Raw genomic sequence first — 26,607 nt, 5'->3', positions numbered from 1 at the left:
CTCGACCAGCCGGACGTGCGCGCGCCGCGCCGTGGACCCCGCCCCGCCTCTACGTCGCGTGCGGTGTGGCTGATGCACGGCTCGACCAGCCGGACGTGCGGTCGCCGCGCCGTGGACCGCGCCTCTGCGTCGCGTGCGCTGGTCCTGCGCGTCTCCCTCTTGCGCTGGTGGATTTCACCTGCTGGCCTGGTTTCTGTATGACAGTGGCCCAGGGTGGCCCGCTTAGGACGCGTGCCTTCGCCGCGGTGGTGGGTCTGTTCCCGTGTGCGATGCTGCCAGCTGTGGGGAGAGGCCGCGTCCGTCCCTTTCTTATTCATCTTTCCTTCGTCGCTCCTTTTCTCTCCCCCGTTCTCCATTTTCGCTATCCGTCGTTCGCCTGCTTCGCCCCACCGCGCTTCGCTTTCTCGGACCCGTTGCGGCTAACTTCTTCGCCGTCGGTGTGCGTGGCCGTTGTGATGGCGTTTGTGCGTTCGGTCGGTGCTGCTGGTTAAGATCAGTGCTTGCCTGCCTTGGTTTGTCCTCTTCGCCTTTACTGAATGCGCAATGCGCCCTGCTTACCTCCGTGTTCTTCCTCTTGCGTGCTGCATGTGCAGCCCAGTTTCTTCTCCTACTGTCTCCTGCGCCCGCCGTCGCGCCGTTCTGCCGATTGCATTGAGGTTCGTCTTCCTCCCGTTTGCCTGCATGCAACGTGTTCGGCAGAATGCCTCTGTGGTAACCCGGCCATGTTTCTTGTCAGGCTGTTCGTCTGCTGCTCCACCTTCGTTGGCTCGCCGCTGTCCTGGTTGTGCTACTTGGTTCTGGTGATGTGCTATTCCTTACCTTATTTCTTGCATTTTTATTAATGGAGAGCTATGTAGTTGGTAACAGAGTGAAAGATTACGCTTGAGAAGATAAGTGTTCTGTGTGTTTTAGTTGCTTGCTGCCTCTGCAATTGATGTCTAGGCTTTCTTTTCTTGGCGATAGAATGGTGTGCTTGCTTTTCTCTAAGGTTTGGCTGTGTGCATGTGCCATGTACTGTTCGTTTGTGTGTTGATGATGATGTTAGTATGGTGTGTTCTATTCTCTCTTCTAGAATGCCTTAGAATCATATTGTTGCTGTTGAGGTGGCTAGATACTTCATGCTGCTTATGTCTATTAATTTGCCTGAAAGCAAACCGTATGAAGTTAGTTGATGAGCATCTTCTTGGGTTTCTGCATGTCGAGAAGAGGATCATAGCACTCACAAGTTAAAAGCTTCTGTGATTTTCAAGAAAAAGATGCTCTGAATATAATGTATAGTGGTTTAATATAATGAACAATATTAATTCCTTTGGTTGAAAGAATTGGCTTAGTACAGTAATCAATATTAACTGCTTTGTTTGGTGAATGGGTTCTGGTGCCCTTCTGTTGCTCTGCGTCTATTGAATGGGCTTTCATATGTGTTCTGCTGGGTTGATAGAATAGATGTGTTCTGTGCCTACATTGTTATGCTCGTGTTCTTATGGTTCTATCTGCATTTATTTTGCAGGTTGGAAGAGCTGCTCTGCTTCTGCATCTGCACCTGTAGCCTGCTGCTGCTACTCAAGGTTTGCTCTCCTTTTCCACTACATGTGCCTTGTTTATGGCTCAACATGTATTTATCTCTTGGTGCCCTGGGCTTATGGCGTCGTCTTCTTCAACCGATGAGGCTGCATCCTGTGCTGCCGTTTCAGTTCAAGGTTCCATCCCTATTCCTCTAAGCTGAGTCGTTGCACTTGTATTCTTAAATCCAATCGTCTTTTCTCAGCGCCTAAGCTAGCGAATTGGTTTAGCCTAAACTGTTTTATAATCTGCTAGGTATTTCGTCCTCATCCGTCTCTTCGAGAAGAAATATTACAAGAGCTTCTATTTCTTATGGTGAAACAAAATGCCTAGAGATCCGGACACACTACCATTTCCAGATCATCTTCTCTACTGATAGTAGAACTGCACGAAGGCACTTTGATGATGCATTGGCTAAAGCTTTTCAGCTAGAATGCGACGAAATTGTTACTTTTGATGCTCCTGACCAGGAATGTGGTATATTACACTGAGTATGAGAATTCACAGCACCGTTGTGAGGTTGGTAATTATATAGTAGAAAACAACCGATGTTTTAGTTATCTGTTGTAGACAGTTTTTGTATGCCTATTTCCTCTCAGTAAGATATGCAATTTAAGCTTCGCAAGCTTATTATGAAAAGTATTTGTTAATGTCATGAAGTCTTTGAACAGAAAAAAAGAAATGCATGTAGTGACAGCACTCAACAAGACAAAATTTGAACCATGCAAACCAATGCTAGCGTCGTCATCTAAAAAGAATATACCCAGTGCTTGCATAATTTGAGCACGTCATAAAGAAGCCTTGCTATCCGATATTCTCTCATGTCATGAAATAGTGCATAAATTATGTTTCAATATAAGCATAGATCAATAAATCCAAATTTGAGGGAAGGGCAGTAATATATTTCTTTAGTGATTTCTGTACTTAAGCTTTGTAAAACACTGTCCTCTTTACTTTCAGGAAAATCGCTTCTTGCATTGTTTCAGTGTTAGATGTATGTTCATATGCAAGTCTTGCACACCAAAGTCTTTTTATTTGATACAGGCACAGTACTTCTGTTTATACATTGCATTCAGGTTCAATTCATACTTGTGATAATTAGAAGCTACCAGGTAGTAAATGTTGTGGTCCACACCATCGATGCATAGCTTATGGTTATACAAGTGATCATATACAAACTCACCTTCATCAGCATCCTGCGCATAAAGTTTCTAGGATAAATTAGTTATTTTGGTTTCTTGTTCTCTCATCCTTGAATTTGATCATCCAGCTGTTGCCATAACAAAAAATAATATGGTATTAGTTTTACTTACATTACTCAAAGTACATTTTCCCCTCTAAAAGCTTTTACCTGCCGAAATATGATTTAGTGCCTTATGCTTATCAGCCAGTCGTGTTATGTTCTCTAATCCTTGGATATGTCACACCTTTTTATTATAGTTTGCTTATTAACATAGCAACATCCGTCAAACAAATGATTCCATTTAATTCATGCCCTTGCATCAAATGACATCCGTTTAAAATCACAGGCCACACCACCAATGATCAAAATCCCTTACAGGATGATGCTGGATGTTCTTTTAGAGACTTTAGAGCTTCCAGCGGCTAAGTATCGAAGCAAAGTATGTGATGGCGGTAGAGTATGCGTCACTGTTTTTTTCCATACGCCCACATCATATGTTGAAGATCATGGCAGTCGTATGGCTATTTCTGGGGTGCAGTGTATCAATCATGCTATGTCAGAGGACACGGCTGCCATGGAAGAGACTGGATACATCAAATGCATGGTTAAGACTCAAAGTAAGAGACTACAATTACAGCAACATGAAGAGACTGGATGAGGAAAATCAGTCTCTAAAACATGAGCTGGGTGTAGCTAAGTATAACAAGCAGAAAACAAAGCCAAAGACCAGGTCCATCAAGAACAAACTAATGATGGCTAGGTATAAGAACAAGAAAAATGCTATGGGCTGGTTCGTTCTTACAAGATACATGCATGGATTATCTGATCATATATGCAATGTAATAGCGCTCAACAGATCGTCTGGGAAAGAACCCATGGATCCTCTTATGAACGAACCTCTTAACAACATTGAGAAGCTAGCAGAAAGGCTCAAACGCGGGGTGCTCAAATCAGAGAAGCAACTAAAAAGCATCAAGAGAGGATTTTAGAGTTGTATTCTACAAGAATGCATCCTAAACCAGACCTTTTAGAATTATAGTCTATTTCGCTCCTTTTGTTTAACCGCATAGGTTAACCGTAATGTATAATTATATTTCTCTTTAGACCAAGCGCAGAGTAAGACTTGCCAAGATTGTGTGTGTAAGAGCTAATGATAATCCTGTCAAGACTCTCTGTTCCTTGCACCATTTATGTCTCTATAGCTTTTTATTTTATTTTGAGCGGCATTTATGTCTCTACAGCTGGCATAGCCAAGGCCATCAATAGACTTCAAAATTCCTATTGCGTATACATTCTTGTTTCCGTAGACAATAAGGCTAAATTTGCTGATAATACATGCGTATGCCTAAGTGATTGCTACAACCGTTTTTTATTGAGAGAGATAACCTTTTCAAAACACTTCTATCTTAATTTTTCATACCAACGCATGTTTTTTTGTTTCAAATTCGACTCTATGCTCTTAAGATAAACTGAGTATATTAAGATAAACCGAGTATATTCGTATCATTATACATAAGATTCCACTGTGTTTCATATCAAACAAATTCATCGCAAACATGGCTTTAGCGTGCCTCTGCGCCATTTGGCGCAACGGGTCCACTAGTTTTATTAAATACTACACAAATTCAGGATCTTGAGAATATTGTACTTGTAACGCCCACGATGCGGCTATATCTCTCACGTGTCGAGGCACGACTTAGAGGCATAACCGCATTGTAGTTTTGTCGCAAGAAGGGTCATCTTCACACAATCCCATGTAATGAACAAGAATGGGATAAAGAGTTGGCTTACAATCGCCACTTCACACAATACATAAATAAGTCATACATCAATCAGAGTACACACATATGGTCCGACTACGGACAAATCCAAATAAAAGGAAGACAACCCCAAATGCTAGATCCCCGATCGTCCCAACTGCGCACCACTACTGATCATCTGGAAAAGAAATGTAGTAACGACCAAGGTCCTCGTCGAACTCCCACTTGAGCTCGGTTGCGTCACCTGCACTGGTATCATCGGCACCTGCAACTGTTTTGGTAGTATTTGTGAGTCACGAGGACTCAGCAATCTCAAAACCCGCGAGATCAAGACTATTTAAGCTTATCGGAAGGATGGGGTAATGAGGTGGAGCTGCAGCAAGCACTAAGCAAGTACGGTGGCTAACATACGCAAGTAAGAGCGAGAAGAGAAGCTATGCAACGGTCGTGAAGCTAGCAATGATTAGGAAGTGATCCTGAAACTATTTACATTCATACATAACCCATACCGTGTTCATTTCCCGGACTCCGCCGAAAAAAGACCATCACGGCTACACACGCGGTTGATGCATTTTAATTAAGTCAAGTGTCAAGTTCCCTACAACCGGACATTAACAAATTCCCATCTGCCACATAACCGCGGGCACATCTTTCGAAAGTTTGTACCCTGCAGGGGTGTCCCAACTTAGCCCATCACAAGCTCTCACGATCAACGAAGGATATTCCTTCTCCCGGAAAGACCCGGTGAGTCTCGGAATCCCAGTTACAAGACATTTCGACAATGGTAAAACAAGACCAGCAAGACCACCCGACTGTGCCGACAAATCCCGATAGGAGCTGCACATATCTTGTTCTCAGGGCACGCCGGATGGGCACTCCGTACAACTAAAACCAGCCCTCAAGTTTCCCCGAGGTGGCGCTGCAAAGGACTCTAGTTCGGACCAACACTCAGAGGAGCACTGGCCCGGGGGGGGGGGGGTAAATAAAGATGACCCTCGGGCTCGCGAAAACCCAAGGGAAAGGCTTAGGTGAGGCAAATGTAAAACCAAGGTGGGCCTTGCTGGAGGAGTTTTACTCAAAGCGAACTGTCAAGGGGGTCCCATAACCCCAACTGCGTAAGGAACACAAAATCAAGGAACATATCACCGGTATGACGGAAACTAGGGCGGCAAGAGTGGAACAAAACACCAGGCAAAAGGCCGAGCCTTCCACCCTTTACCAAGTATATAGATGCATTAATTAAATAAGAGATATTGTGATATCCGAACATATCCATGTTCCAACATGGAACCAGCTTCAACTTCACCTGCAACTAGCAACGCTATAAGAAGGGTTGAGCAAAAGCGGTAACTTAGCCAAACAATGGTTTGCTAGGAAGGTGGGTTAGAGGCTTGACATGTCAATATGGGAGGCATTATATAACAAGTGGTAGGTAGCGCGACATAGCGATAGAACGAACAACTAGCAAGCAAAGATAGAAGTGATATCAAGGTTAATGGTCATCTTGCGTGCAAAGTTCTCAGAGTTGTCGAAAGTTTGCTCCTCGTTAGCGTACTCAACAGGTTCCTCGTTCACGAACTCGTCTCTCAGCTCTACCCAAAGCAAGAACACAAGCAACGGAACAACAATCAATCACGGCACAATGCACAAGCAACATGATGCAAGACATGGCATGGAATGCAAGATATGATGTGCAATGCATATGGGTACTCCAGAAGGGAAAGGTTGATCAAGGCATCAACTTGGAAAACCAAGCATGCCACTAGAAAGAAGGGGTGATTTCGGTCGAAATCGATATAAGGATCACCGGAAACGAATGCACGGTTTGCAAATGACAAGCAAAACAAGAATTATGCAAACTGCTTAAAAGATCAACATGGCCACTTAGACGCAAGGTTTAAATATGCTACAACACCCAAACATGAACACTGAGCTACTGCTATAACTCACTCGAAAAGGTCTCAAATAGCAAGACAAAAATGCAAATGACAACAGTTCTAGCAGACTTAGTGAAAATTTCTAGCATGGCAAAAACAAATTCATGTAGGCATGTTTACAAGCTTGATTAACTCACTACATAGCATATATTGGCATGAAATAAATCTAGCATGGAGTAGACATGAAAAAGAAGCTACACATGTGCCAAGATACCCCATAGCATGCTTGAATTAAATCATACAAAAATGACAAAATAACATCATGATGTAAAATGCCATGTTCACGAACTTGCTCAAATACAAAAACTAATGCCACCACTGGATTGGTGGGATTTTTCTACCCCAAAAACATATATAATATGTTGGGGTTGCTGTAGAAAAATCAGCACAAGTGCAATAAGTCAAACACTGCCTAAAATGACTATAGAGAGAAATAGCATTTTCCAAAACTGGAATGTCCAGAAATGGACTAGCCCAAAATGGAAAAATTCCACTTCCTGAAACAGAATAATCCCTGGAATTACAATAAAAGAAAATAAAATAAGGGAAGAGGGGATGACAGGTGGGACCTGGTCCCCTGTGAGAATGACAGGTGGGTCCCGCGAGGGCCCACATGGCGGTGACACAGACGCACCCGAAATAGGGGAAAATCAGGGAAAAACAGAGGAGGGCTTGTCGGGGTGGACAGCGGACGGCGGGACCTCGCCGAAGTGGCTCTGGTGACCAAATGGCTCAGCGGAAGGGTGGTAGGAGGTCGCGGGAGGATCCCGCGCTCGTGGGTGCCACTAGCCGCACCGGACGACGATGGAGGCGACGCCAGCGATGACGAACAGAGGCGGCGGTAACGAGCTCAAACGCGACGAGGCGAAAGGCTTGAGCGAGCTACTGATCGCGTGGATCTGGCCTATGCGACGCGGCAATCATGACGGGCATGCGCAGAATAGCTAAGGAGGTCGGGGCACTCGCGGGAGACAAGGCCCGACGGCGGCGCTTTTGGGTGCTCGTGGCAAACTACTGCAGAGCGTGCTAACGAGAGGGAAAAGGGGATGGGGAGGAGCGTGTGCTCACCACAAGCACGGTGGTGTGCTTGGTTAGTCGAGAGGACGTCGGAGAAGGCGGTGACGGTGATCGAACACTTGCAGGCACTGCGGGGAAGAAGCGGAAGAAGACCACGTCGTCTTGGCGTCCCGCGGCGAAGTAGTGGACTTCGGGGATGTAGATGATGTCGAGGACGAAGATGGACACGTTCTGGGAAGCTGGAGTCGACGGAGAGCGCGCCGGTGATGAGGACGCGCTCCCAGATGCGTTCGGGATGGTGATGGCGCGATATATCTTGTGGCTATACCTACCAGGCAACGGTGGCGGCGGACGAGGGAAACCCTAGGAGAGGCAGGGGACAAGGAGTGGGGGCTTAAAAGGGGCTAGGGTGAGCGGCGTGAGCTCACGCGCTCTCGTGCTCGCGGTCCCCATGGTGAGGGCAAGAGGAGAGGGAAAAGGTGGGTGCGGGGAACAGGGTAGACGCTGACGAGCGGGGCAGGGATGGCCATGTGGAGAGGCGCTAGCGGGGGTGTGGGTGCGCGCGGGTGAGAAAAGGCAAGGAGGGGTGAGCGAGCGGGCTGGCTGGCACGCTGGGCCTGCTGGCGCGGGGTGCTAGCTGGGCCGGCCTGGGAGGCCGAGGCCCGGGGGGTGCTGATGCTGGGCTGCTCTGCTACTGCTGCTGCTATTCTTTTCCCATTTTCTTCAGACAAAAAACAAAAGGAAAAGCACAGGGGGGAATGGGAAGGATTTTGAGAAATATGACAATATTCTCAAGATCCTGAATTTGTGTAGTATTTAATAAAATTGATTTGGGAATTTTTAAAGGTAGAAAAATATTCCAAGTTTGAATTAGGTTCAAACTTGAAGCATTTTTGATCCCAACCAAACCAACTCCAAATTAGGTGAAACTTGGCAGAGAGGCGAGTGGCATGATGCTTGAATTGTGAGGAAGAGATGAACATTAAAGGAGGAGTGAAAAATGGCACTTGCCAAATAGAAGCAAGAGAAGGAGGGGAGGGGTGATGCAAGGGGGTGATCATGCATGAAACACACAATGCACATGATGAGCATGATGAAATGCAACATTACAAGAAGCACAAATGCAGCACTTGAAATGATCACAATGCAAACATGGATGACAAAAGCAATACATAAAAGGAAATGGCATAGCAATGCAACAAATAACAACACAAAGGCAACCAAAAGAAGCCAACCATGATAGACCCAAGGAATTGGATGAAGACCAAAATTGATACATTGCCAAAATAAGGAAGGTTTTACATCTGGGGTGTTACAACACTCCACCACTACAGGGATCTCGTCCCGAGATCTAGGACTAAAAAAACTCCGGATATTCGGAACGGAGGTGATCCTCGTGCTCCCAGGTGGCTTCTCGGTCGGAATGGTGTGACCACTTCACTTTCAGGAATTTGATTGACTTGTTGCGAGTCTTGCGCTCAGTTTCTTCAAGAATAGCAACGGGATGCTCATGATAAGAAAGATCTTCTTGGAGGTCAACCTCTTCGAAGTTGATAGTGCGCTCATGCGCCTTGAAGCACTTGCGAAGCTGTGACACATGAAAAACATCGTGCACATTTGCGAAGTTGAACGGAAGCTCAAGTTGATAGGCGAGGTCGCCTCTTTTGCCAATGATCTTGAAACTAGGGACAAGCTTCCCTTTGATACCGAAGCGACGAGTGCCTTTCATTGGAGAGACACGGAGGTAGACATGGTCTCCGATCTCGAAAGCCAAGTCACGGTGCTTGCTATCATAGTAACTCTTCTGGCGCGATTGCGCAGCTTTGAGATTTTCGCGGATGACTTTACACATTTCTTCAGCTTCTGTGATCAAGTCATTTCCAAGCAGTTGGCGCTCACTAGTCTCGGACCAATTGAGAGGAGTACGACACTTTCTGCCATAAAGAATTTCGAATGGGGCCTTGCCCGAACTCGCTTGGAAGCTGTTGTTGTAGGAGAACTCGGCATATGGAAGACAATCTTCCCACTTCATACCAAAGGAAATGACACAAGCCCTGAGCATGTCTTCGAGGATTTGATTGACTCCTCGACTTGGCCGCTTGTTTGAGGATGGAAAGCTGTGCTGAAGCGAATGTTGGTGCCCATGGCCTTCTGGAAGGAGTCCCAGAACTTAGAACTGAAAATGCTTCCGTGGTCTGAAGAGATCAATTGCGGAATACCATGCAAGGGGAAAATTCTGGAGGTGTATAGCTCTGCCAACTGAGCTGCCGTGATAGATTTTTTGATTGGGAGGAAATGAGCCACTTTTGTAAGCTTGTCAATGACAACAAAGATAGCATCATTCCCACGCTTGGACTTAGGGAAGCCAGTAACGGAGTCCATTTCGATATGATCAAACTTCCATTCTGGAATAGCAAGAGGTTGGAGGAGACCAGCTGGTCGTTGGTGTTCTGCTTTCACCCTTCGACAGACATCGCATTCATTCACGAATTGAGCAATTTCTCGCTTCATTCGAGTCCACCAATACGACTGCTTGAGGTCATGGTACATCTTCGAACTGCCAGGATGAATGGACAGAAGAGAATTGTAACGCCCACGATGCGGCTATATCTCTCACGTGTCGAGGCACGACTTAGAGGCATAACCGCATTGTAGTTTTGTCGCAAGAAGGGTCATCTTCACACAATCCCATGTAATGAACAAGAATGGGATAAAGAGTTGGCTTACAATCGCCACTTCATACAATACATAAATAAGTCATACATCAATCAGAGTACACACATATGGTCCGACTACGGACAAATCCAAATAAAAGGAAGACAACCCCAAATGCTAGATCCCCGATCATCCCAACTGGGCACAACTACTGATCATCTGGAAAAGAAACGTAGTAACGACCAAGGTCCTCGTCGAACTCCCACTTGAGCTCGGTTGTGTCACCTGCACTGGTATCATCGGCACCTGCAACTGTTTTGGTAGTATTTGCGAGTCACGACGACTCAGCAATCTCAAAACCCGCGAGATCAAGACTATTTAAGCTTATAGGAAGGATGGGGTAATGAGGTGGAGCTGCAGCAAGCACTAAGAAAGTATGGTGGCTAACATACGCAAATAAGAGTGAGAAGAGAAGCTATGCAACGGTCGTGAAGCTAGCAATGATCAAGAAGTGATCCTGAAACTACTTACGTTCATACATAACCCAAACCGTGTTCACTTCCCGGACTCCGTCGAAAAGTGACCATCACGGCTACACACGCGGTTGATGCATTTTAATTAAGTCAAGTGTCAAGTTCTCTACAACCGGACATTAACAAATTCCCATCTGCCACATAACTGCGGGCATAGCTTTCGAAAGTTTATACCCTGCAGGGGTGTCCCAACTTAGCCCATCACAAGCTCTCACGATCAACGAAGGATATTCCTTTTCCCAGAAAGACCCGATCAGTCTCATAATCCCAGTTACAAGACATTCCGACAATGGTAAAACAAGACCAGCAAGACCACCCGACTGTGCCGACAAATCCCGATAGGAGCTGCACATATCTCATTCTCAGGGCACACCGGATGAGCACTCCGTACAACTAAAACCAGCCCTCAGGTTTCCCCGAGGTGGCGCTGCAAAGGACTCTGGTTCGGACCAACACTCAGAGGAGCACTGGCCCGGGGGGGTACATAAAGCTGACCCTCGGGCTCACGGAAACCCAAGGGAAATGCTTAGGTGTGGCAAATGTAAAACAATGTTGGGCCTTGCTGGAGGAGTTTTATTCAAAGCGAACTGTCAAGGGGGTCCCATAACCCCAACCGCGTAAGGAATGCAAAATCAAGGAACATAACACCGGTATGACGGAAACTAGGGCGGCAAGAGTGGAACAAAACACCAGGCAAAAGGCCGAGCCTTCCACCCTTTACCAAGTATATAGATGCATTAATTAAATAAGTGATATTGTGATATCCCAACATATCCATGTTCCAACATTGAACCAGCTCGAACTTCACCTACAACTAGCAACGCTATAAGAAGGGCTGAGCAAAAGCGGTAACTTAGCCAAACAATGGTTTGCTAGGAAGGTGGGTTAGAGGCTTGACATGGCAATATGGGAGGCATGATATAACAAGTGGTAGGTAGCGCGACATAGCGATAGAACGAACAACTAGCAAGCAAAGATAGAAGTGATATCGAGGGTAATGGTCATCTTGCCTACAAAGTTCTCAGAGTTGTCGAAAGCTTGCTCCTCGTTAGCATACTGAACAGGTTCCTCGTTCACGAACTCGTCTCTCGGCTCTACCCAAAGCAAGAATACAAGCAACGGAACAACAATCAATCACGGCGCAATGCACAAGCAACATGATGCAAGACATGGCATGGAATGCAAGATATGATGTGCAATGCATATGGGTACTCCGGAAGGGAAAGGTTGATCAAGGCATAAACTTGGAAAACCAAGCATGCCACTGGAAATAAGGGGTGATTTCGGTCGAAATCGATATAAGGATCACCGGAAATGGATGCACGGTTTGCAAATGACAAGCAAAACAAGAATTATGCAAACTGCTTAAAACAGCAACATGGCCACTTAGATGCATGGTTTAAATATGCTACAGCACCCAAACATGAACAATGAATACATTGAAGTGAACTACATGTGAAGCTCTACAATACATGAACGCTGAGCTACTGCTATAACTCACTCGAACAGGTCTCAAACAGCATGGCGAAAATGCAAATGACAACAGTTCTAGCAGACTTAGTGAAAATTTCTAGCATGGCAAAAACAAATTCATGTAGGCATGTTTACAAGCTTGATTAACTCACTACATAGCATATATTGGCATGAAATAAATCTAGCATGGAGTAGACATGAAAAAGAAGCTACACATGTGCCAAGATACCCCATAGCATGCTTGAATTAAATCACACAAAAATGACAAAATAACATCATGATGTAAAATGCCATGTTCACGAACTTGCTCAAATACAAAAACTAATGCCACCACTGGATTGGTGGGATTTTTCTACCCCAAAAACATATATAATATGTTGGGGTTGCTGTAGAAAAATCAGCACAAGTGCAATAAGTCAAACACTCCCTAAAATGACTATAGACAGAAATAACATTTTCCAAACTGGAATGTCGAGAAATGGACTAGCTCGAAATGGAAAGATTCCACTTCCCAAAACGGAATATTCCCTAGAATTAAAATAAAAGAAAATAAAATTAGGGGAGAGGGGATGACAGGTGGGACCTGGTCCCATGTGAGACAGACGGGTGGGTCCCGCGAGGGCCCACATGGCGGTGACACAGACGCGCCCGAAACAGGGGAAAAACAGAGGAGGGCTCGCCGGTTTGCTAGGAAAGGATGGTTAGGGCTGACATGGCTAAAATGGGAGATATGATATAGCAAGTGATAGGTAGCGAGCATGGCAATAGAGCGAACAACTAGCATAGCAAAGATAGAATTGATTTCGAGGGGTGGTCATCTTGCCTGCAAGATTCTCAGAGTTGTCGAAAGCTTGATCCTCGTAAGCGTACTCGACAGATTCCTCGTTCACGAACTCGTCTCCCGGCTCTACCCAAGACAAGAACACAAACAAACGGAACCACAATCAACAACGAGAAATGCACAAGCAACATGATGCAAAACATGTATCATATGCAAGATATGATATGCGATGCATATAAGTGCTCCGGAAGGAAAATGATGAACATGGCAGAAACTTGGCAAACCAAGCATGCCACTGGAAAGATGAGATGATTTCGGTCGAAATCGATATAAAGATCACCGGAATCGGATGCACGGTTTGCAAATGGCAAGCAAAACAAGAATGACGCGAATCTGCGATTAACAGCAAGATAGCACTTAAAATGCAACAAGCAACAATGCTACAGCACCCCAACATAGCAACAAAGCACATGGTAGTAATCTACAGGAGATGCTTGACAAAAGATGAACACTGAGCTACGGCTAGTTCACAACATATCAAGCCCAAACAAGCATGGCAAAAGTGCAAAATATTACAGGTTCACAGACTTGGTGAAAAACTGGACATGGCAGAAAACAGCATCAGGTAGCAATGTTCAGACCATGAAATCAACATGCTACAGGAACTTAACATAGCAAAACAAGGCAAGGAAGTGTTCTACTAAATGCACATGACAAAAGTCCCTTACTTACCATAAGCCAAAAAGGACCAGAAGATATGATGGCAAGCATGTAAACATAGCAAGTTTCGTTATCAGGTTTCAGACTTTGCAGAAAACAGAGCATGGCAGAAATATTAATATGTAGGCCTCTTTGTGAGCTTGATGCACTCACTACAGAGCAATGCATGACAACCCAAGCATACCTACAGCAAGATGGCATGTTTATGAAGCTATCCATGGCAAGAACACAAGCATAGAATGTATGGATAACCTACAATAAGCTTGGCAAAATTGCATATCATGTTAAGAATCTGCCAGAAATATTTTATACCAAAAGTAGAGCAAGATTGAGTCATGCTATGGCACTCCATAATTGCAAACAATTGCAGGAATGGATCGGCTACAACTATATCTACAAAAGATCCTTACTGAACATCTCCAAAATATGCATGGATCTCTCTGTAGCATCAAGTTTACATGGCAACAAAATTACAGCAGACAAAGACTTAGAGAAATCACTAAGTCCCTGAAATCAGAAATATTACGGGGCCTACTTTGCATGCTTGTGCTAGTCACCACAGAAATCAAAAAAATACATGGACTACACCACTGGAAATATGGCATGGCATAATTCAAAACACATGTAGAGCTCATGGTCAAAAGATGCACAGATTAAATGATACAAAAATGACAAATCTCCAAGTTCTGTCAAGACCAGAGAATAACAGCAATTAGCCCTCTTCCAACAGAGATTTGGGCATCAAGATGACCTCTAATGAACATGGTGCAATTGAACGAAATGAAGAGCATCACGAGATGAACAATTTGACATATTACACGCGCGAATCAGAGCTACATGCACGGAGTTATAGCTATACGAACAGAGGCACTTGCTATAGATTTTCCAGGACTTGGAGAAAAAAAAGGAGGGGCGAGAAGGTCAACGCTCACGTACAGAGAGTTGGATCTGGATCGGGGATCCTCGGGAAGCTCGGGCTCGGGCCGCCGTTGCCGGCGAGGAAGGAGGGAGAGGGAGCGGCGAGGCCGGAGGAGGGGGCGCCGGCCGGAGGCGGTGGAGGGCGGCGCCGGCGGCGACGGGGCGGCGCCTCGGGCGGCGGCGAGGCACACGGCCGGCGGCGAGGGACGCGGTCGCCGGCGCGGCGGCGCGGGGCCACGGCGGCGGCGCGGCGAGGAGCAGGCGGCGGAGCAACGGGCGCGGTGGGCCTGCGGCGGGCCTGCGGGCCGCGGCGGCTGGAGGCCGGAGGCGGGCCACGTGTCGCCACGGGATTGGACGGGGCGGGCGGCGGACGTTGTCCGACCGGAGCGGACGCGTCCGGCGCGGCGCAGAGGGAGGAGCTAGGGTTTCGTCTGCGACTCCAAATGAGGTGCGGTTTTCGCCCACACGATCGTGATCGAACGACCAAGAGCATGGAAGAGAGTTTGGTGGGTTTTGGGCTGGTTTTAGAGGGGGTTTTTGCTGGACACTCAAATGGACTTTGCGGATGCCCGGTTAACCGTTGGAGTACCAAACGACCTCCGAATGGAACGAAACTTGACCGGTAGTCTCCGGGTGGTATATTAAGGCCACTTGACAAGCCTCGGTCTATTACGAGAAAGTTTGACACACACACATGAAAGAAAACAAGAGGGGTGCACCGGAGGAGATAGGAGCGCCGGATTGCAAAACGGACAACGGGGAAAATGCTCGGATGCATGAGACGAACACGTATGCGAATGCAATGCACATGATAACATGATATGCAAATGCATGACATGACAAAATACAAAACGAAAGACAAAACCCGACAACGGAGGGAATATCATAACACATAGCCGGAAATGGCAAGAGTCGGAGTTACAAATATGGCAAGTTACATGCGGGGTGTTACAGGACTCTAGTTCGGACCAACACTCAGAGGAGCACTGGCCCGGGGGGTAAATAAAGATGACCCTCAGGCTCGCAAAAACCCAAGGGAAAGGCTTAGGTGAGGCAAATGTAAAACCAAGGTTGGGCCTTGCTGGAGGAGTTTTATTCAAAGCGAACTGTCAAGGGGGTCCCATAACCCCAACCGCGTAAGGAACGCAAAATCAAGGAACATAACACCGGTATCACGGAAACTAGGGCGACAAGAGTGGAACAAAACACCAGGCAAAAGGCCGAGCCTTCCAACCTTTACCAAGTATATAGATGCATTAATTAAATAAGTGATATTGTGATATCCCAACATATCCATGTTCCAACATGGAACCAGCTTCAACTTCACCTGCAACTAGCAACGCTATAAGAAGGGCTGAGCAAAAGCGGCAACTTAGCCAAACAATGGTTTGCTAGGAAGGTGGGTTAGAGGCTTGACATGGCAATATGGGAGGCATGATATAACAGGTGGTAGGTAGCGCGACATAGCGATAGAACGAACAACTAGCAGGCAAAGATAGAAGTGATATCGAGGGTAATGGTCATCTTGCCTGCAAAGTTCTCAGAGTTGTCGAAAGCTTGCTCCTTGTTAGCGTACTCAACAGGTTCCTCGTTCATGAACTCATCTCCCGGCTCTACCCAAAGCAAGAACACAAGCAACGGAACAACAATCAATCACGGCGCAATGCACAAGCAACATGATGCAAGACATGGCATGGAATGCAAGATATGATGTGCAATGCATATGGGTACTCCGGAAGGGAAAGGTTGATCAAGGCATAAGCTTGGAAAACCAAGCTTGCCACTGGAAAGAAGGGGTGATTTCGCTCGATATTGATATAAGGATCACCGACAACGGATGCACGGTTTGCAAATGACAAGCAAAACAAGAATTATGCAAACTGCTTAAAACAGCAACATGGCCACTTAGATGCAAGGTTTAAATATGCTACAACACCCAAACATGAACACCGAGCTACTGCTATAACTCACTCGAACAGGTCTCAAATAACATGGCAAAAATGCAAATGACAACAGTTCTAGCAGACTAAGTGAAAATTACTAGCGTGGCAAAAACAGATTCATGTAGGCACGTTTACAAGCTTGATTAACTCACTACATAGCATATCATGGCATGAAATAAATCTAGCATGGAGTAGACATGAAAAAGAAGCTACACATGTGCCAAGATACCCCATAGCATGCTTGAATTAAATCACACAAAAATGACAAAACAATGTCATGATGTAAAATGCCATGTTCATGACCTTGCTCAGATACAAAAACTAATGTCAGCATTGGATTGGTGGGATTTTTCTACCCCAAAAACATATATAATATGTTGGGGTTGCTGTAGAAAATCAGCACAAGTGCAATAAGTCAAACACTGCCTAAAATGACTATAGACAGAAATAGCATTTTCCAAAACTGGAATGTCCAGAAATGGACTAGCCCGTGGAAAGATTCCACTTCCTGAAACGGAATATTCCATCGAATTAAAATAAAAGAAAATAAAATAAGGGGAGAGGGGATGACATGTGGGACCTGGTCCCCTATGAGACTGACGGGTGGGTCCCGCGACGGCCCACATGGCGGTGACACAGACGCGCCTGAAAGAAGGGAAAAACAGAGGAGGGCTCGTCGGGGTGGACAGCGGACGGCGGGACCTTGCCGGAGTGGCTCCGGTGACCAAATGGCTTGGCGGAAGGGTGGTACGAGGTCGCAGGCGGATCCCGCGCTCGTGGGTGCCACTAGCCGCACCGGACGACGACGGAGGTGACGCCAGCGATGACGAACAGAGGCGGCGGCGATGAGCTCAAACGTGATGAGGTGAAAGGCTTGAGCGAGCTACTGATCGCGTGGATCCGGCCTATGCGACGCAGCGATCATGATGGGCATGCGCAGAAGAGCTAAGGAGGTCGGGGCACTCGCCGGAGACGAGGCCCGACGGCGGCGCGTTCGGGTGCTCGTGGCAAACTACTGCAGAGCACGCTAACAAGAGGGAAAAGGGGATGGGGAGGAGCGCATGCTCACCACAAGCACGGTTGTGTGCTTGGTTACTCGAGAGGAGGTCGGAGAAGGTGGTGACGGCGATCGAACACTTGCGGGCACCGCAGGGAAGAAGCGAAAGAAAACCACGACGTCCCTTACTGACCATAAGCCAAAAAGGACCAGAAGATATGATGGCAAGCATGTAAACATAGCAAGTTTCGTTATCAGGTTTCAGACTTTGCAGAAAACAGAGCATGGCAGAAATATTAATATGTAGGCCTCTTTGTGAGCTTGATGCACTCACTACAGAGCAACGCATGACAACCCAATCATACCTACAACAAGATGGCATGTTTATGAATCTATCCATGGCAAGAACACAAGCATAGAATGTATGGATCAACTACAATAAGCTTGGCAAAATTGCATATCATGTTAAGAATCTGCCAGAAATATTTTATAGCAAAAGTAGAGCAAGATTGAGTCATGCTATGGCACTCCATAATTGCAAACAATTACAGGAATGGATCAATTACAACTATATCTACAAAACATCCTTACTGAACATCTCCCAAATATGCATGGATCTCTCTGTAGCATCAAGTTTACATGGAAACAAAATTACAGCAGACAAAGACTTAGAGAAATCACTAAGTCCCTGAAATCAGAAATATTACGGGGCCTATTTGCATGCTTGTGCTAGTCACCACAGAGATCAAAAAAATACATGGACTACACCACTTGAAAGATGGCATGGCATACTTCAAAACACATGTAGAGCTCATGCTCAAAAGATGCACAGATTAAATGATACAAAAATGACAAATCTCCAAGTTCTGTCAAGAACCAGAGAATAACAGCAACTAACCCTCTTCCAACAGAGATTTGGGCATCAAGATAACCTCTAATGAACATGGTGCAATTGAACGAAATGAAGAGCATCACGAGACGAACAATTTGACATATTACACGCGTGAATCGGAGCTACATGTACGGAGTTATAGCTATACGAACAAAGGCACTTGCTGTAGATTTTCCAAGACTTGGAGAAAAAAAACGGAGGGGCGAGAAGGTCAACGCTCACGTACAGAGAGTTGGATCTGGATCGGGGATCCTCGGGAAGCTCGGGCTCGGGCCGCCGTTGCCGGCGAGGAAGGAGGGAGAGGGAGCGGTGAGGCCGGAGGAGGGGGCGCCGGCCGGAGGCGGTGGAGGGCGGCGCCGGGGCGGCGCCTCGAGCGGCGGCGAGGCACACGGCCGGCGGCGAGGGACGCGGTCGCCGGCGCGGGGCCACGGCGGCGGCGCGGCGAGGAGCAGGCGGCGGAGCAACGGGCGCGTCGGGCCTGCGGGCCGCGGCGGCGGGAGGCTGGAGGCGGGCCACGTGTCGCCACGGGATTGGACGGGGCGCGGCGGCGGACGTTGTCCGGCCGGAGCAGACGCGTCCGGCGCGGCGCGGAGGGAGGAGCTAGGGTTTCGTCTGCGATTCCCTTTTTTGGGGGAGATGGAGTTTTATAGGTAGAGGGAGCTAGGAGACTCCAAATGAGGTGCGGTTTTCGCCCACACGATCGTGATCGAACGACCTAGAGCATGGAAGAGAGTTTGGTGGGTTTTGGCCTGGTTTTAGAGGGGCTTTTTGCTGGACACTCAAATGGACTTTGTGGATGCCCGGTTAACCGTTGGAGTACCAAACGACCTCCGAATGGAATGAAACTTGACCGGTAGTCTCCGGGTCGTATATTAAGGCCACTTGATAAGCCTCGGTCCATTCCGAGAAAGTTTGACACACGCACACGAAAGAAAACAAGAGGGGTGCACCGGAGGAGATAGGAGCGCCGGATTGCAAAACGGACAACGGGGAAAATGCTCGGATGCATGAGACGAACACGTATGCGAATGCAATGCACATGATGACATGATATGAAAATGCATGACATGACAAAATACAAAACGAAAGACAAAACCCGACAACGGAGGGAATATCATAACACATAGCCGGAAATGGCAAGAGTCGGAGTTACAAATATGGCAAGTTACATGCGGGGTGTTACAACACTCCACCACTACGAGAGGATCTCGTCCCGAGATCTAGGACTGAAAGAACTCCAGATATTCGGAACGGAGATGGTCCTCGCGTTCCCAGGTGGCTTCCCGGTCGGAATGGTGCGACCACTTCACTTTCAGGAATTTGATGGACTTGTTGCGAGTCTTGCGCTCAGTTTCTTCAAGAATAGCAACGGGGTGCTCATGATAAGACAAATCTTCTTGGAGGTCAATCTCTTCGAAGTTGATAGTGCGCTCAGGCATCTTGAAGCACTTGCGGAGCTGTGACACGTGGAACACCTCGTGCACGTTCGCGAAGTTGGAAGGAAGCTCAAGTTGATAGGCGAGGTCGCCTCTTTTGCCAATGATCTTGAAAGGACCCACGTATCTAGGGGCAAGCTTCCCTTTGATACCGAAGCGACGAGTGCTTTCATTGGAGAGACGCGGAGGTAGACATGGTCTCCGATCTCGAAAGCCAAATCACGATGCTTACTATCATAGTAACTCTTCTGGCGCGATTGCGCGGCTTTGAGATTATCACGGATGACTTTACACATTTCTTCAGCTTCTGTGATTAAGTCATTGCCAAGAAGTTGGCGTTCACCAGTCTCTGACCAATTGAGACGAGTACGGCACTTTCTGCCATAGAGAATCTCGAATGGGGCCTTGCCCGAACTCGCTTGGAAACTGTTGTTGTAGGAGAATTCAGCATATGGAAGACAATCTTCCCATTTCATGCCAAAGGAAATGACACAAGCCCTGAGCATATCTTCAAGAATTTGATTGACTCGCTCGACTTGGCCACTAGTTTGAGGGTGGAAAGCTGTGCTGAAGCGAATGTTTGTGCCCATGGCCTTCTGGAAGGAGTCCCAGAACTTAGAGGTGAAGATGCTTCCACGATCAGAAGAAATCAATTGTGGAATGCCGTGCAAAGAGACAATTCTGGAGGTGTAAAGCTCTGCCAGCTGAGCCGCTATGATGGATTCTTTGATAGGAAGGAAATGAGCCACTTTAGAGAGCTTGTCAATGACAACGAAGATAGCATCATTTCCGCGCTTGGACTTGAGAAATCCAGTCACGAAGTCCATTTCGATATGATCAAACTTCCATTCTGGGATAGCAAGAGGTTGGAGGAGACCAGCTGGTCGTTGGTGTTCTGCTTACACTCTTCGGCAGACATCACATTCATTCACGAATTGAGCAATTTCTTGCTTCATTCGAGTCCACCAATACGACTGCTTGAGGTCATGATACATCTTCGTACTTCCAGGATGAATGGACAGGAGAGAATTATGCGCCTCGTTCATTATGACTTTCCGTAGATCACCTTTAGGAACCACAATCCGGTCCCCGAAGAACAAAGTGTCTCTGTCATCAATGCGATAGCACTTGTATTTGGAAAGACCCTTGTCGATACCACGTTTCACCTTCTTCACCATGGCATCAAGGAGTTGTGCCTCACGAATTTGATCTTCCAAAGTAGGAGAGACTATGAGGTTGGCAAGAAAGCCTTGAGGAACAACTTGGAGATTCAGCTTGCGGAAAGCTTCACAAAGATCCGGTTGGAAAGGCTTGAGAATTAAGCTGTTGCAATAAGCCTTCCTGCTTAAAGCATCTGCAATGACATTTGCTTTGCCTGGAGTATATTCAATACTCGGATTGTACTCTTGAATCATTTCGACCCATCGAGTCTGCCTGAGGTTGAGGTTGGGCTGAGTGAAGATATACTTGAGACTCTTGTGATCGGTGAAAATGTCCACTTGTCTTCCCAACAAGAGATGTCTCCACGTTATTAATGCATGGACAACTGCCGCCAACTCAAGATCGTGAGTGGGGTAGTTCTTCTCGTTGGGCTTCAACTGACGAGAGGTATAGGCCACAACTTTCTTCTCTTGCATTAACACATCACCGAGACCTTGGAGAGAAGCATCACAGAAAACTTCATACGGCTTGGATTCATCAGGAGGAGTCAAGACAGGAGCTGTGACTAGTTTCTCGTTGAGAGTGTTGAAAGCAACATCACACTCAGGAGACCAGACATATTTCACATGCTTCTGTAGGAGGTTGGAAAGAGGCTTTGCAATCTTGGAGAAATTCTCAACGAATCTTCGGCAATAGCTTGCAAGACCAAGAAAACTGAGGAGCTGCTTGACATTTTGAGGAGGTTCCCAATCCACAACTGCGGACACCTTCTCGGGGTTAACAGCGATGCCCTTGGCAGAGATGATGTGACCGAGGAAAAGAACTTCATCGAGCCAAAACTCACATTTGGAGAACTTCGCATAGAATTGATACTCTCTGAGCTTGTCGAGCACCAATCGCAAATGTTTGGCATGATCCTGCTTATTCTTGGAGAAGACCAAGATATCATCGAGATACACCAGAACGAATTCATTGGTATAGGGGTTGAAGATGAAATTCATCATCCGAGAGAACACTGGAGGAGCATTGACAAGGCCGAAAGACACGACAGTATATTCATAAGAACCAAAGCTTGTTCTGAATGCTGTCTTGGGAATATCTTCTTCATGAATGCGAATCTGATGATAACCCATACGAAGGTCAGCTTCGAGAATACTTTAGCCCCTTTGAGTTGCTCAAAAAGCTCATTGATGTTGGGAAGTGGATACTTGTTCTTGATTGTCTTTTTGTTCAATGGACGGTAGTCGACACAAAGTCGGTCCGTGCCATCCTTCTTCTTGACAAAAAGAACACCACAACCCCATGGAGAAGAACTCGGTCTGATCAAACCCAGACGTTCTTGTTCATCGAGCTGTTTCTTCAATTCCTTCAGCTCGTTAGGTCCAAGCTTGTATGGACGCTTGCAAACGGGTTCAGTGCCAGGCTCTAGTTCGATAACGAACTCAACTGGCCGATGAGGAGGCATACCCAGAAGCTCTTCTGGAAAGACATCTTGATACTCACAAACGACTGGAATTTGAGGGATGGCATTCAATTCGCCCTTCTCATTGAGAGAGAAAAACCGAATGGTTTCATCACGAGCGGCAAAAATAATCACATCCTCAAACGAGTGTGTCAATTGAATTTCCCTGGCAGCACAATCAAGTTGAGCCTTGGGCTTAGAAAGCCAGTCCATCCCGAGAATAAGATCAATATCCGAGTCACCAAGAACAATTGGAGAAGACTGAAATTTATAGTCGCCCATCTTGATGGTAACATTCGGAACCATGGAACTTGCATTCATGCATTTGCCCGGAGAGACAACTGCTAACGGCCTAGGCAATCCTTGGAAATGCAATTCATGCTTGGCAAAAAACGGTCTTGACATGAAACAAAGCGATGCACCAGTATCAAAAAGAACTTTTGCAGGAATATCATTAACTAAGAGATTACCCATTATCACATCAGTAGATTCCTCCGCTTGAGCTGCATTCATCATGTTCACCTTTGCAGACTTTGGATTATGCTTGACCACTGCATTGCTGGAAGATCTGACAGGAGGAGGAGGAGGAAGACGCCTCTGGTTGAAGCACTTGTTAGCATAGTGACCTTTCTGCTGACATTTGTTGCAAGTCACCTCTGAGAGTGGACGGTGATAAGGAGCATTGGACTTAGGAACTTGATTCTGAGACTTGTTCTGATAGCCCGAGTTGGAAGAGTTGGAAGAACCATGGCCACCTTTGTTCTTCTGCTGATAAGGCTGACGAAACGGAGGAGGAGGAGGCAACCAGAACTTCTGTTGCTTAGCTGTCACAAGTGAGGAAGAAGAAGACTGAACTGCGTCTCTGACTCTCTTCTTAGAAGCCTCACACTTGAGCTGAGCAGCCTCTTGCTTCAGTGCCATATTGTAGAATTGATCAAACTGAGTAGGCTCAACAAGAACGAGAGCTAACTGCAGATCCTCTTTAAGGCCACCTCTGAAGTGATAGATCATGCTCTTCTCATTAGGAATGTCTTGTTTAGCGAAGCGAGCAAGTTTCTGAAACTGAATGTTGTATTGATACACAGACATGTTGCCTTGCTTGAGATTGCGGAACTCCTCACGCTTGCTCTCAACAACACTTTGTGGAATGTGGTGCGCTTTGAAGTCCCGACAGAAGTCAGTCCAAGTGATCACACGACCTCCTCTGGAATCTTTGTTTTGTTGATACCAATCAGCAGCTTGATCCTTGAGCTGGAAAGAAGCGAACTTGACAAAGTCCTCAGGCCTGACATTGCTACATTCAAAATGCTTGTTGATGTCCACGAGCCAATCATCGGCATCCGTGGCCTCGGCACAGTAGCTGAAATACTTGGGCTGATTTGCGAGAAACTGGTTGAGAGTGGCAAAGTGAAACTGATTGTTGCCTTGACCTTGATTGCCTTGATTGCCTTGCCCTTGAGTACGTTCTTGCAAGAGTTGCAGAATCATTTGAGCATTGGCGTTGGTGGCTGCCATGATTGCTTGCCATGCCTCCGGAGGTGGAGGTGGTGGCGGAGGGTTCGCTTGACTCCCTTCATTGCGATCCGGATTCTGACGCGTTGGCGGAGCCATCCTGAAGAGGGTGACATCCGTTAGCATCTTGATAGACAAACAGATAAGTAGAATCAACGGATAGAAATTGCAACATATAGTCTTCACAATAAACATTCGAACCAAGATGAACGAATGAATTCCGTAGTAAATCATCACACTTCCATAAGTTGAGAAGCCACTTGAAAAAGATATGGAGTGAACATATGAATTCGAGGCAACTCGAAAACCACAATATAAAAAGCAAAGTATTGGCTTACAGAATAAGCCGGAACAAACATATGATAGATATTTCATCCGAAGTTTTCGTGGTGGGGCCCACGCGGGCTCAATCGTACAGCACCATCATGTACAAGGCTGTGCACATGACATACGAAGCGTCCCCGAGTCGGCAAGCCATGGACTCTCTAAGACACTACGAGACCACTGTAAAATCAACCGTGGAAAGGCGGACCACTAGACGTCGAACCCCAATCTCATATCATGCGTCTGTCGGAAAGATATCCTAAGGCTACTTGAATTCCCACTAATAAACTCCCGAAACTTTCTGGTTATGCAATCTGGTGTCGACAACCCCTAAATGTCAGGAGGCACCAAGAACTGCAACGATAAAATTGTGACGACAACACCTCGGAGCTCAACTCCCCGGGACACTGCCACAACCCCTAAATGTCAGGAGGCACCAAGAACAATGTTCTCGTCACAAAACCATCGGAACGATTCCAAGATACCCGCGTGATCCTAAATTTTTTTTAGTGAAATTTGGGGAGAGAATAGTCAAAACTTCTACGTCAGGAGACCTCACCAGAGCGACGAAGGGACTGAGGAGTAAAAAGAATCCTACTCTCCGATATATATAATCCTAAGACTCAAAACATTTTTGTTCTAGACTCAACAACGCCAGCGATTCGATCAAGCAGGGGGCTCCTAAGTCGGGGAAGGCTCTGATTACCAACTTGTAACGCCCACGATGCGGCTATATCTCCCACGTGTCGAGGCACGACTTAGAGGCATAACCGCATAGTGGTTTTGTCGCAAGAAGGGTCATCTTCACACAATCCCATGTAATGAACAAGAATGGGATAAAGAGTTGGCTTACAATCGCCACTTCACACAATTCATAAATATCATCATACATCATCCAAAATACAATCATATAGACCGACTACGGTCATCCAGATGAAAATAAGACAACCCCAAATGCTAGATCCCCGATCGTCCCAACTGGGCTCCACTACTGATCATCAGGAAAAGACACATAGTAACGACCACGTTCCTCGTCGAACTCCCACTTGAGATCGACGCCGTCATCTGCACTGGCATCGTCGGCACCTGCAACTGTTTTGGTAGAATCTGTGAGTCACGGGACTCAGCAATCTCACACCCGCGAGATCAAGACTATTTAAGCTTATAGGGGAGAATGGTGTAATGAGGTGGAGCTGCAGCGGCATAAGCATATATGGTGGCTAACTTGCGCAAATGAGAGCGAGAAGAGAAGCAACGGAACGGACGTCATCTAGCAATGACCAAGAAGTGATCCTGAACACCTACTTACGTCAAACATAACACAGACCGTGTTCACTTCCCGGACTCCGCCGAGAAGAGACCATCACGGCTACACACGCAGTTGATGTATTTTACTTGGGTCAAGTGACAAGTTATCTACAACCGGACATTAACAAATTCCCATCTGCCTCATAACCGTGGGCACGGCTTTCGAAAGATAATACCCTGCAGGGGTGTCCCAACTCAGCCCATCATAAGCTCTCACGGTCAACGAAGGATAAACCTTCTCCCGAAAAAACCCGATCAGTCTCGGAATCCCGGTTTACAAGACATCTCGACAATGGTAAAACAAGACCAGCAAAGCCGCCCGAATGTGCCGACAAATCCCGATAGGAGCTGCACATATCTCATTCTCAGGGCACACCGGATTGTCCAAGCTTCCGATAGGCCAGCCCAGAGTTGCCCCTGGTGGCCACAGGCGACTGACAGTTTGGACCAATACTCAGAGGAGCACTGGCCCGGGGGTTTAAAATAAAGATGACCCTCGGGCTCGCGAAAACCCGGGGGAAAAGGCTTAGGCGGCAAATGGTAAAACCAAAGTTGGGCCTTGCTGGAGGAGTTTTATTCAAGGCGAACTGTCAAGGGGGTCCCATAAATCACCCGACCGTGTAAGGAACGCAAACTCAAGGAACATAATCCCGGTATAACAGTAACTAGGGCGGCAAGAGTGGAACAAAACACCAGGCATAAGGCCGAGCCTTCCACCCTTTACCAAAATATATATAGATGCATTAATTAAATAAGAGATATTGTGATATCCCAACATATCCATGTTCCGACATGGAACAAACTTCAACTTCACCTGCAACTAGCAACGCTATAAGAGGGGTTGAGCAAAAGCGGTAACATAGCCAAACAACGGTTTGCTAGGAAAGGATGGTTAGGGCCGAAATGGCTAAAATGGGAGACATGATATAGCAAGTGATAGGTAGCGAGCATGGCAATAGAGCGAACAACTAGCATAGCAAAGATAGAAGTGATTTCGAGGGGTGGTCATCTTGCCTGCAAGATTCTCAGAGTTGT

At 46.7% G+C, this 26,607-nt stretch overlaps 1 protein-coding gene across 5 annotated transcripts; it reads left to right on the top strand.

Moving 5' to 3' along the window:
• The first annotated feature begins 254 nt into the window (after positions 1-254).
• LOC123097350 (uncharacterized) lies at positions 255-3,914 on the top strand. 5 transcript variants are annotated; one of them, XR_006447097.1, is made up of 6 exons: positions 289-512; positions 594-656; positions 737-800; positions 1,508-1,697; positions 1,816-2,079; positions 3,090-3,914. XR_006447097.1 is itself a non-coding variant. In XM_044519071.1 (5 exons), exons 1-4 carry the CDS (start codon positions 270-272, stop codon positions 1,663-1,665), a joined length of 489 nt encoding a protein of 162 aa, XP_044375006.1. In that variant the 5' UTR covers positions 255-269; the 3' UTR covers positions 1,666-1,697; positions 1,816-3,914. The 5 variants fall into 5 exon arrangements, 1 of the variants encoding a protein (XP_044375006.1); XM_044519071.1 differs by having other exon boundaries at positions 255-473; positions 1,816-3,914; XR_006447098.1 differs by having other exon boundaries at positions 281-656; positions 1,894-2,079.
• The last annotated feature ends 22,693 nt before the right edge of the window (positions 3,915-26,607 follow it).

The sequence above is a fragment of the Triticum aestivum genome, chromosome 4D (assembly GCF_018294505.1).
Source record: "Triticum aestivum cultivar Chinese Spring chromosome 4D, IWGSC CS RefSeq v2.1, whole genome shotgun sequence".
Classification (NCBI taxonomy): Eukaryota; Viridiplantae; Streptophyta; class Magnoliopsida; order Poales; family Poaceae; genus Triticum; species Triticum aestivum.
The sequence above is the reverse complement of the archived record's forward strand: the minus strand, read 5'-3'. Positions and strand labels throughout refer to the sequence as shown.